Below are 12,058 nucleotides of genomic sequence, written 5' to 3'. Positions count from 1 at the left end.
GCACATATGTAAATTCTGTTCTTGATTATTCAAATACTTGATTCTGTCTATTTTTGAGTACTTGGAATTTATTTATCAGGATGTGTGTGGTGTTTGTTTCTCATGGTGTTATGTTGTTTGTTCTCCATTGCTGCTGAAACACTGAAATTTCCCCATTGAGGGATCAGTAAAGTACCTACCTATAAGCCTGTGGTAAACCCGCCCTCCCATTCTGACCACCTGTGGTCTTTTAGTCAGGAAGTCTAGAATCCAGTTACAGGTGGGAGTTGACACACCGAGGTCTGTCATCTTCCCAATCAGCCTGCCCGGGCGAATGGTGTTGAATGCAGAACTGTAATCCAGGAAGAGCATCCTAGCATACGCACTGCTGTTGTCCAGGTGTTTCAGGGTCTGGAATAAAACCAGAGGCACTGCGTCGCCCACTGATCTGTTGGGGCGATAGGAAAACTGGAGGGGGTCTACAGTGTCTGGTACCATGTGGTTAATGTGTGTGAAGACCAGTTGGTCCACAAGCACTTCATGGTGACTGATGTGAGCGCCACTGGCCTGAAGTCATTCAGAGTGGATGTGTCTGATGTCTTAGGGACCGATATGATAATGGGTTTTTTTGAAAATGCGAGGAACTACTGCTTGGGCTAAAGACAGGTTGAAGATGTCTGTGTACACACTAGCTAGTTGATCCCCACAGGCTCTCAACACTCTGGGGGGGCACACCGTCTTGTCCCGCCGCCTTATGGGGGTTTACCTGTTTCAGGGCCTTCAGCACTGTGTCAACTGAAAAGCAGTGTCCCCCGGGTTGCAGGGGGATTTTAAGCGGGTGTCTGTGTTCCTCCTGTCAAACCTCCCATACGAGATGTTGTGAAATAGCATAAGGTTCATCTCTGTGTAACAGAGCTGGAGAAACATTCACACTGAGAGCTGAAGGATTAGTGGATGTAGGATTAGTGCACGAGGGAGGATTTCCTCATGTACTGTATGACATAAAATTTAAGTAAATTGAGCACATATTATGCTTTGGCATGAGAAAATAGTAAATGATTATAGCAAAGCTATTATGGTTAGGGAGAAACATCTGTCTGCTGTCTACAGTCTGACTTCACTTTCCTTTCATTCCCTTATTTTCCCTCTAATTTTCCTGCACAACCACAAGCGCTGCTCGCTGTGTCATGACTCCCAGTTAACCGGCATCTCGTTTAAGGGCAGCAGTCCGACTGTGCATCCATTTGTTGCAGCAGAGGCAGGGAGGGCTGTGGAGGGCGGGAGAATGACGGCTGTTTAAGGGTTGGAGTTTAAAGCACTGTGGCTCTGACCTACACACTGCACACTTTAAAAGACATTTCCTCCCACACTCCCCCTCTTCCTCTCCCGCTCTCTCTGTCAGTAAAGGAGCTGAACGCCAGCCGGTGAGACACGATAAGGAGCTGGCTGAGGGAGAACTGACAGAGCTGCCACCTTGCTGGGAGGGCTGGATGACAGGGCAGCGGCACAGCAGAGCCTCATTTTTTTGGCTTCAATGAATGTGTGAAGACTCAGAGGAGCACCTCATCTTCCTGCTGGGGCTTGTGAAAAAGTAGATTGCACTAGTACAGGTAAGAAGATTTATTATGTTTTACCTTGGTTTTCATGACAAAAAACATTTTTCTGGAGATTCTCATTTCATTTGCTCTTTGAATTGAATTCCATTTAAAATGAAATAGAGAAATCTACATCAGCAATCACATCATTCACAGTTATCTTAGCAGCAGTTTTGGGCTAGTGGAGGTTACCACACCAACAGAAGGCAGCCAGTTATTGTTTATTAGAAGTACATTAGCAGTGTACAGTGCAGCTTCTTCCTCAGACAGAAATAGCAGCTAATGATGACTGACTGCTGAAGGACTGAACATGTGGACGCTTTGCTTGCTTCAGTAGAAGGGCCTGTAGCCAGCGTGCTCCACGCCAAAGACCATTCTTATAAATTTTGCCAGGTTGTAGATCAGTACTTTGAAAATAAACTGTCCATCTGTGGGTGCTTGTGCATGAGGGCAAAAATGTGCTTTCATAAGGATGGTGAGGGTTTGCCTGCTGATGATTCATCACATCACCTTGGGCAATGCAGTTCGCTTTTCACTGTATGTCATTTTTCCATCATGGAGATTAAACAAAAAAAATACTTCATCCATTTAGTCCATTAGCTGCTTAACTGAAGTCAGGCTCTGGCTTATGGTTTTAACTTCTGTGTTATCTTTTGTGTGACGGGTTGCGTCACTGGTTCCAGTTCACATTCAGCAGAAGTGAATATTTCAGCAGAAGATTATAATCATTCAGTTCCTTTGATGTTCAGTTTTATCCTGTGGCCCACAAATGCACGGCATGGCCCTTTCGCAGCCGCAGGACTTTTTATAGCCTCTCTGCTACTGTATGTGCCGAGTCTCCTGGGAGGTGTCTGGTTAGCTGAGTGAGAAAGGTGTCTCAATCAGAGGGACAGCTGGTTTAGCAGCTGGAGCTCCCCCGGGGCTCGTCCTACACTCTCTGTGTGACCTCTACACAAAGCCAGGGGTTGATCATAATGCAGCATCACACACCTCTGCATTGTATGTGGCTTTTTCCTGGGTCAGCTGAGGAAACGTGTAGTTGTGTGGCCTGAAAGTGGTGACACTGAAGGTTAATGAGGGAGCTGGGTTGTCTAATTAGTCCTAATTTACAGAATACTCCAATAAATATATGTGCTGTAAACAAACTGTATGTAAGGTTCTGTGTCAGCTCCGTGGCCTTTCAGCATGTTAGAACTGTAACTGTTAATTTGTCTATGCAGGTGTGTTTGTAAGTTGTTTATTTTCATCATCATTAACTAGTGGAGGAATATTTTCTAATATTTTCCACAGTATTTGATTGCATGTGTTAACAAAAAACTAAAAAGCAAAGCTGCAGCTGATTGTTTTTTTTATTACTGATTCATTTGACAAGTATTTTCTCTTTAAAATAAATAAACATTTTATCATTATAATGTGAGAAAATAATCACAAAACTCCAAGGTGACATGTTCAGATTGCTTGTTTTGTTTAACCAGCAGTACAAAACCCAAAGATGTTCAGTTTACTGGCCTTACACTGTAAAACTATGAAAGACTATTGTCTGAAACCCTCTCACCTTTAAAGGTAATGTGTCATTGGTTCCAGAGCTTTTAGTCAGAGACTGTGGATTTGCAAAGGCTGGGGATCTTGCGGGGTCACTATTTGCAAGGCTGCAACTAGATTTCTCTTGAGACTACGTCCCATATGCTCCTGCGTTTGGCTGCAGTGTTTTGTTTGGAAGAAACAGCTGAAAAGAAAATGAGGAGACTGCACAGAATGTGGACACGACCCTGTTTGATTGAACGGGGACAGCGAGGTCTGTCCACCTTTTTTCTTTCTCTACAAGGTGACGGTACAAATTGGATGATGTCAAACAGAAAGCTCACTCCACAACTCCACCAGTTTCTCCTCCTATAGAATGGAGCCACCGGAGTCTCCTTCATATTTAGCCAAGACTACAAACATGTTTTATTGTAACGTCAAGATGAGGAAAGGCTGATTTAAAACAGTTCACCACCTCACACCAAAAGATTGAGATGAGGCGAGTGCACACGACTGTAGCAAGACTCTCGTGATTTTATTCCGACATTGGACATTTGTCTGTGACACGAAATCGCTTGAAAATTTGTTGGGTGTAAGGCCGCATAAGAGAAATAAGACAAAGGAAAGCAGCAAATTATCAGCTTTAAGAATCTGGAAAAATAAATGTTTTGCTTGACAAATGACTAAAACTAGGAACCAAGACATGTTTTTAATCAACTAATCATTTCAGCTCTATTTAAACCATGTCACAAATTTTTAATTGCCATAACTACCCATATCTACTGCTACCACCACTTTCAGCTGCTCCCATAAGGGGTCGCCACAGTGAATCCAATTCACATGAGTAATTTGGCACAGTTTTATGCCGGATGGTCTTCCTCACACAACCCACTTTATTTATCCCGGGCTTGGGACCAGCACAGAAGTCACTGATGTGAAACCCCTGTGGTTAGATACACAACCACTCCTGGGGGAAATTTAGAGTCACCAGTCAGCCTGCATGTCTTTGGACTGTGGGAGGAAGCCAGAGCACCAGGAGGGAACCCATGCAGACACAGGGAGAACATGCAAACTCCACACAGAAAGGCTCGAACCCAGGACATTCTTGCTGTGAGGTGACAGCGCTAACCACTGTGCCGCCATGCCACCCATCACTACCATCACTACCTGTATATTCAGTGATACCTGCAGTCTGCATCCTGTCCAGGCTCATCTGGGGACACAGTAAAGCTTCACTCTTCTGAAAGGATTGCTTGAGGATATCTGCTATGCAACAGTGAGAAAATGTGTAATACGTTTCTGTTCTGTCTGTTATTGTTGGTTCGGCTGCAGTAACTACTTTTTCGAGATGATTTCCAGCTGCTCCAGATGCTGTGTTAATCAGACCTCGCACTTTGCCTTTGATGGAAAATAAAAATGCTAAACTGTCACAGATGAGCAGATACACACATACACTGGATTAAAGTCTTCACACGCTGCTGTCAGCCACAAATGTTTTCCATAAGAAGCGTGTGCAGACACGCTGCATTTGAACTGTTCTCGTGGAAGTGGATGGTTTAAATCGGTGTGAAATGAAGTCAGTGTCTTAACTGTGATTTGTCACCAGGGCAGTCCATCAGTTGGGAGATTGCACAGATAAAGATGAAATGAAAATAATGCATGCAGTAGCACCATCAGTTAAAGATGAAGAGGTAACTGAGCCACTGGCTGGACACAGGGCAAGTAGAGCAGCTCTGTGCCTTTTTCTTTTCTTTGACTAGGCAAAACAGATGTCTGCTGTCCAGGGCCAACATTCCCGGTTTTTCTTTTCCACGTGGGAAAGTTCCCTTCTCGCTGCCAGCATGGGGGTAGAAAGCTACAGCAATTCTGGATTATAGCTTAGTGAAGAGATTATATTTATTTCAGTCTCCTCTCCAAATTGTCTGTCCATGTCTCCAAAGTCAGATGGGATGTCCTGAGATAACCCCAGGTCTGCTGTGAATTATGCTTTCTTGGCTTTTTATTATAGGCACTACTGTTCTCATCTACTGTAGTTTAACTGTTTAACTGCAATTTCTGTGAATATAAGTAGGCAGCTGCAGCATCAAATCTGTTTTGTATGAACAGGGCCTGGTTTGCAAAATCCTTTAAAACTCTTAAGTTTCACAAATGCAATATGTTTTTCTTGCCTGCCGTAGACAGCAGCATTAGTAATGACTTTTCCTACTATTTTGTTTTGGGCTGTTGGGACACATTTATAGCCTTAAAATGGTGCAACAGGGGTTTGCATTGCAAGAGGTTATTTAATCTGTTTAATGAATTATACTACTCAAAATGAACGTTACCCACGGCTTGGAAGTGCCACAAATCTGAGATGAATATAAATAAAAATAAATCATCCAAGTTCGTATTGTTCCTACTAGTTTTTCTAACATTCTTTGAATGATAGTTTAAGGAGATATTAAATTGCATTTTTGTGGTATAAAAAGGTTTTAAATTTAGTTTTATGAACACTGCAGAAACCCTAATTAAAAAACGATGTTAGGGCTGTGTTACAAATATAGCTACATTGGGCCACATTAGAAGCTGTCATGAGAATCTTCATCCAAAGCAGATGCACTCACAGCCACACTGAGGGTTTGAACTGATTTACTCTTTGCCTTCAAGACCTCTCAAGCTATCAGTCTTTGTTTTCCAGCAGGAGATCAGAAACATATTGTGAGAAGTTTTTAGATTTACAACAAAAGTCATAACCTACATTTGTCTTGCCACTCACCACATGTGCAAGAACTCAAGAAACCCAAGCTCAGTGTTATATCTGTGTCTTAATGGGTTAGGTGAAGAGATGCAAAAATACTGGCGAGGGGCAGTGGAAGAAAGAAAGGTTGGGTCAGAGGTCAGGTTAAAGGTGAGGACGGTAAAGGAAAGAAAACATGATGGGCAAGAGTGGACTTCCTTCGTACAGTACCTACACCTCAACCCCACCCGTCTGAACTATGTGGATGACAACAACATCCATGGTGTACTCTTCTGAGCTCCATAAAACCATCAGATTTCCTGTCAGCGTGTAGCACACATGCTGTTTTCAGGGACAAGTGGCTACCAGCTCACGACTTGTCCCATCGTAGTCTATTGGTTCTTGATGTTTTAGCTAATTTAACTTAAAGTTTACATCATCGAGACAGCTGTACAGTATGGATTAACCATATCTTTTAATTATGGGGTTTTACTACATTGATTAACAGCATTTGGCTGCATAAGGCTTCCATAGTTGTTTGGTTTAAAGGTGCTTCTGTATTAACCTAACTGTTGAGTTATATCAGAGTTTTCTGGAGAGTCTAATAATCTAATTTCCCCAGTCACACTTGTGACTCTGGTGTTAAACATTGTTTTATGAGTTGGAAACTTGTAAATATGATTCCTCTGATATGCTGAGAACACAGCATTATCCTGAGGTTTTGAGGTAAAGGTTGAAATGTGTCCAGGTTTAAGGTTGAGAATACAGTGGGAGGCAAAACTGTGGATATATTATGAATGATTTTAGAGGTTTGACTTAAGATGGATGTGATGCAGAATTGCTGGGCATATTTAGTTTTAGGATCAAGGTTTTTTCTTTCTTGTATTTGCTTGTTATTGTGTTATTTTTAGGGTTAGGTTTATTTTTCCTTATTTTGTGTTGCGGAACTGGCTAGGAGCTTTGTGGAAATGTTGGCTTTTTGTACAGTAGCTGTATTCCTCGGTGTGTCAAACCTTGGCTGCCCTCTCTTTGTATGTATTTATTGCACTGGGATGATGGGTAGTTTCAAATTGGCCTGAAGGTTTGGATTTATGTGCAGGTGTTGTGATTTTTGTATTTTTTAGAGTTGAAATACTGTATGTCATATTCTTTAAGTGGTAAGAAAAACAGAGATGTTTGTTGCATCTCAGTGTATCCATGACTGCATAACATTAACCTTTCGCTGAGTAGCAGCATTGTCTCAATAGTTTCCAGAAGTGTAAGTCCAGGTGTGCCGTATGTCTTTTCACTGCAAGAAATTCCGTTCTGGAAGTCATTTTTCATGGGTTTGCATGTGCAAGTGCTGTCAGCAGCTACCAATCAAAAAATCTGGATAAATCACTGGCAAAGCTGCAGCTCCTTTAAAGTAGCGTTGTTTACAGCAGCCATGCATGTGGACCAGAGGTTGCATGTCCAGTCTGGTCAACATTTGAGGCTGAAATATTCATTTGAGTTTTGATACATCATAAATACAATCTTTTGAGAGAAGATGTTTCCAAGCGTGCACAGACACTGTGGGCCTTTCTAATGTTGTTCACTTGCCCCTGCTTGGAAAGTGAACACTCAGTAATCCAGGGAGGCTTTCCCACGCTGTAGCTCTAGTCTGTCTCCCAGAAATTATAGTGCTCTTGGTGTCCAGCTGACAAAGTCATCTGGCGGATTAGTGGGCTAGAAGAAGGCTATATGGGATGAATTATGATTGTTTTTCACTTTTTGACTAAGCCTCCCATTATAGTACATGTATAGACAGTGGAAGGTGCTATAATCTGCAAAACAACAGAGAACTTTCAGATACTGTATGTTTGAATACTTTGAAAGAAGGTGATGTGCCAGGCCTGTTCTGCCTCCTCAGTTCCCCTCTCCTGTGGTGTCCCCCAAGGATCAGTTCTTGGTCCAGTTCTGTTTTCATTGTACATGCTAAAGAAACATGGTTTCTCTTTCCATTGTTACTCAGTTGCCATTCAGATATATTTACCTTTAAAGGCAATGAGAAGCTTGCTACTACAGCCGATGTTTGACTGTCTGAGAGACTTGAGAACATGGCTCCACATCTGAAGACTACCGTAAAAAACTTTGGAGTGATGTTTGATACGAGTTGAGATTTGATAATCAGATCAACTCAGCTGTGACGTTGTGCTTCTTCCAGCTGAGGTTACTAAGTAAAGTCAAGTCATTCCTTTCTTTTAATAAGTTTGAAATTGTAATCCATGCTTTTATTAGTTCCAGATTTGACTATTGCAGTGCTTTGTACTCAGGTGTCAATCAGTCGTCCCTCTGTCTTCTTCAGATGGAAACAGCTTCTCAGCCTCTCAGTGGTTAGAGTTGGTCAAATGAGTTTCCCCAGTGGAATCAGATAAACAACGACCGTGTTTACTTCACAAACTGTGGTTCCTGATAAGTAAGTTCCCTCTACCACCCAAACAACTCTTGTTGAAAAGCCAATCTAGAAACTTGGCCTGTTTGTTAAGGTTTTCTTTCTGTTTTCCAGAACCTTCAGCATTAACCAGGATTGGCCTTTAGTCAGAGGTTTAAACTTAAATTTATTTGACCAAATCCACATCCCACATCAAGCATGGGCACAAGAGGCCTTTGCGGCTGCCTCCTTCTGACTGTGCTGCTCAGCTTATCAAATGCTGGGCTCGTGAAGAAAGTCCTACGGCATCGACGGCAGACTCTGGCACCCCTCAGAGATCATAACATCACTCTCCCGAGTGCAGACCATCCTGTGGTTTTCAACCACATCTATAACATCAATGTTCCTGCCAGTGCCCTGTGCTCAGTGAGCCTGGATGCTCCAGAGACCACACAGCTCCAAGCTAAAGATGCACCAGTCTCTTCAGGCCAACACATCACCGAGCACACCGTCGATAGGGAGAACCAGATCGTCTTCACCCACCGCATCAACATACCTCGGCAGGCCTGTGGGTGTACGGAGGGCCTGCCCAGCCTGAAAGACCTCATTAGCCGGCTGGAGATGCTTGAGGGAGAAGTTTCAGCTTTAAGAGAACAGTGCAATAGTGACACGGCGTGCTGCAGTGCACAGCTCTCAGGTAGGTGTGATTTGTCTGACAGACTTTATCGTATTACAGCTAGCAGAGTAAAATAATCCTTTCTTTCTCTGAATTGGAACTGAAAAGTGCTTCATTTAGAATACACTACCACCCCATGAGTCTCCTTCAGTATGAGACACATCTGCTCCATCCATCTGTCGAGGAGTTCTTTGGACTTTAATGTGAGGGTGTAATTTTCTGTGTTGTACAGCAGAGACCAACACATCATCAGTGGACTTTGAATGGGATTTCATTTGGCTTTATTTGTCATGCTGTTGATGTAAAAACAATGAAGTCTTCTATAATACTTGGCTAAATGATCCTTGGACCTCTTCTGAATGATGCACTTTTAAAGGAATAATTTGACATTTGGGGAAATACTCTTAATTGCTTTTTGGCAGAGAGATAGGAAATAGAGAAAATGGCACTCACCCAAAACACAGTCCCACACCCAACCAGTGTAGAACTATGACTTTTTGCTTTTTAACATGGATCTCTGTTTAGATTAAACAAACAAGATATACGTTGTTCATTTGTGAGTTTTAAGAGGTCCTGCTGTGGGGATTTTGTTAGTCTTTATGCTAAGATAAACTAATTATCTTCTGGCTGTTTTATATTCAGAGCACAGATGTGACAGTGGTATTGATCTAATGATTTAACTCTCAACACCACATCAAAAAAGTGTATTCCCCAAATAGTCAAATGATTTTTATTAAGCTGATTCTGTTTCAAGAAGCAACGACTGGCACTAATGGGATAAAAATAATTCAGTACAATGCCTCGTTGTTATTCCATCAAACCTTTGAAGTGAGTTGGTAGAATGCAGAATAACAAACTACATATCAAAACATTTCCTTACTTTCCCCCCAAAAGGTAAGGTTGGAACAAAACCCTACTGTAGCGGTCATGGAAACTACAGTGTTAAAACCTGTGCCTGCACATGTGAACCTGGCTGGAAGGGACCCAACTGCACTGAGCCCGAGTGTCCCAGGAGCTGCCAGGACCGGGGCCGCTGCGTGGATGGAAAGTGCGAGTGCTTTAAGGGTTTCAGTGGAGAGGACTGCACACTCGAGGTCTGCCCTGTAGACTGTGGAGAGCACGGTCAGTGTGTGGGCGGCATTTGCATCTGCGAGGATGCTTTCTTTGGTGAAGACTGCTCGCAGACCAAGTGCCTCAATAACTGCCAAGGCCGCGGTCGCTGTGATGACGGAGACTGTGTGTGTGATGAACCCTGGACTGGTGTCGACTGCTCTGAACTCATCTGTCCTAACGACTGCTATGACCGTGGTCACTGTGTGAATGGCACCTGCTACTGTGAGGTGGGATACACCGGGGAGGACTGTGGACAACGCAGCTGTCCCAACAGCTGCCAAGGTAATGGTTTCTGTGTTGATGGCCAGTGTGTCTGTACTGCTGGCTACACTGGAGAGGACTGCTCTCAGCTCACCTGCCTCAACGACTGCAGCGGCAGGGGTACATGCTTCAACGGGATGTGTATCTGTGACACGGGCTACCAAGGGGAAGACTGCAGCCAGTTAGCATGTCTGAACAGCTGTAACAGCAGAGGCCAGTGCATAAATGGGCAGTGTGCATGTGATGTTGGTTTCCAGGGAGACGATTGCTCTGAGCTCTCCTGCCCCAGCAACTGCCTGCACAGAGGCCGCTGCAACAACGGCCAGTGTGTATGTGAGGAAGGCTTCAGTGGGGAGGACTGCAGCATCAGGACCTGCCCCTCAAACTGCTATGGCCGCGGAGAGTGTGTTAATGGACGTTGTGTGTGCCATGTAGGCTTCACCGGTGAGGACTGTGGTGAACTGAGCTGCCCTAACAACTGCCAAAACAATGGCCGCTGCGTGGATGGCCAGTGTGTTTGTGATGAAGGCTTCTCTGGGGAAGACTGCAGTCAGAAAGCTTGCCCCAACGACTGCCTGGCCCGGGGCTACTGTTTTGACGGTAAGTGCATCTGTCAGGAAGGCTTCTCAGGAGATGACTGCTCTGTGCTCGCCTGTCCTGATAGCTGCAACAACAGGGGGAGCTGCATCAATGGCAAGTGCACATGTGAGAGTGGATATGGAGGAGAAAGCTGTGCAGAGCTGAGCTGCATCAACAACTGCCAGGACCAAGGCCACTGTGTGAATGGTCAGTGTGTCTGTGATGAGGGCTACATCGGCGAGGACTGCTCAGAAGGTAAGAAGCTTCCACTGTTTCCATCTGGCAACTAGAGGTACTATAAAAAGCAAATCCGAAGTGATGTAATTTCCTTCAGTTCCCAAAATTCACTCAGCACTCTTCTTGAGAAAAGAAAAAAAGAGCTTAAACGAGGTCAGAAGAGGCTTTGGGTTTGTGCATTGCTGTTCTCTGCACTTTTTTTATTTTGGCGGTGCTTCACACCACAGCCAGATGTGGCTCTGGAGTTTGCATTAGATCAATGTGGTGGAAATTTAATGATTGAGGACATGAGAAACTGTCCAAGACAGCACCCAAGCTTTTTTGCTTTGCTTTTTCCAGTGTCTCCTCCAAAGGACCTTACAGTTGGCGAAGTCACTGCCGATACAGTTGATCTGTCCTGGGACAACGAGATGTTGGTAACAGAGTATCTTGTGACGTATGTGCCCACAAGTCCCGGGGGTCTTCTCCAGGAGTTCACTGTGTCTGGAGACAAGGCCTCTGCCACTGTCAAAGAGCTTGAACCTGGCATTGAATATCTGATCAGTGTCTATGCCATCCTGAGCAACAAGCGGAGTGTCCCTGTCAGTGCGAGGGTGGCCACAGGTACCTCTGTCATCTTCATACTGAGAAAACATACAGAAAAGGGTTGATAAATGCTGAGATTATTTTTGTCTCCATCTGTAGATCTCCCACAGCCAGAGGGTTTACGATTCAAATCAGTGACAGAGACATCAGTAGAGGTGATGTGGGACCAGCTGGACTTCTCCTTTGATGGATGGGAGATCTATTTCCGCAACACGGTCAGTTTGCCGATCTCCTATGGAGGCTCGTCCACAATTCTATTAACAGACAGAAAAAACCGAGAGGCGATAATCTGTGCCAGCTTATTGGGGGTTTCTGTAAATAAATTAATTTCAGTGTTAACCATTAAAACTTGACTTGACACACAGAAAACCTCAGTGAAGTCTGGATGTCACTGCAGTATTTGC

The 12,058-nt window shown here is 43.9% G+C and overlaps 1 protein-coding gene across 4 annotated transcripts in view; it reads left to right on the top strand.

The window, feature by feature from the left end:
• The window catches only part of LOC109969769 (tenascin-like), a 43,599-nt gene that overhangs the window by 10,842 nt on the left and 20,699 nt on the right, over nt 1–12,058 (top strand). For 2 of the 4 annotated variants that reach the window (XM_020616908.1, XM_020616906.1), the window contains exons 2-7: nt 1,382–1,589; nt 8,138–8,248; nt 8,339–8,900; nt 9,774–11,087; nt 11,409–11,672; nt 11,754–11,869. In XM_020616908.1, the coding sequence (XP_020472564.1) occupies nt 8,423–8,900; nt 9,774–11,087; nt 11,409–11,672; nt 11,754–11,869 (2,172 nt within the window). In that variant the 5' untranslated portion in view covers nt 1,382–1,589; nt 8,138–8,248; nt 8,339–8,422. Of the gene's footprint in view, nt 1–1,363; nt 1,590–8,137; nt 8,249–8,338; nt 8,901–9,773; nt 11,088–11,408; nt 11,673–11,753; nt 11,870–12,058 lie in introns of those variants that run through there. The other 2 variants (XM_020616907.1, XM_020616909.1) reach the window with 1 other exon arrangement.

This window comes from Monopterus albus, unplaced genomic scaffold (genome assembly GCF_001952655.1).
Source record: "Monopterus albus unplaced genomic scaffold, M_albus_1.0 scaffold181.1, whole genome shotgun sequence".
Classification (NCBI taxonomy): domain Eukaryota; kingdom Metazoa; phylum Chordata; class Actinopteri; order Synbranchiformes; family Synbranchidae; genus Monopterus; species Monopterus albus.
The sequence above is the reverse complement of the archived record's forward strand: the minus strand, read 5'-3'. Positions and strand labels throughout refer to the sequence as shown.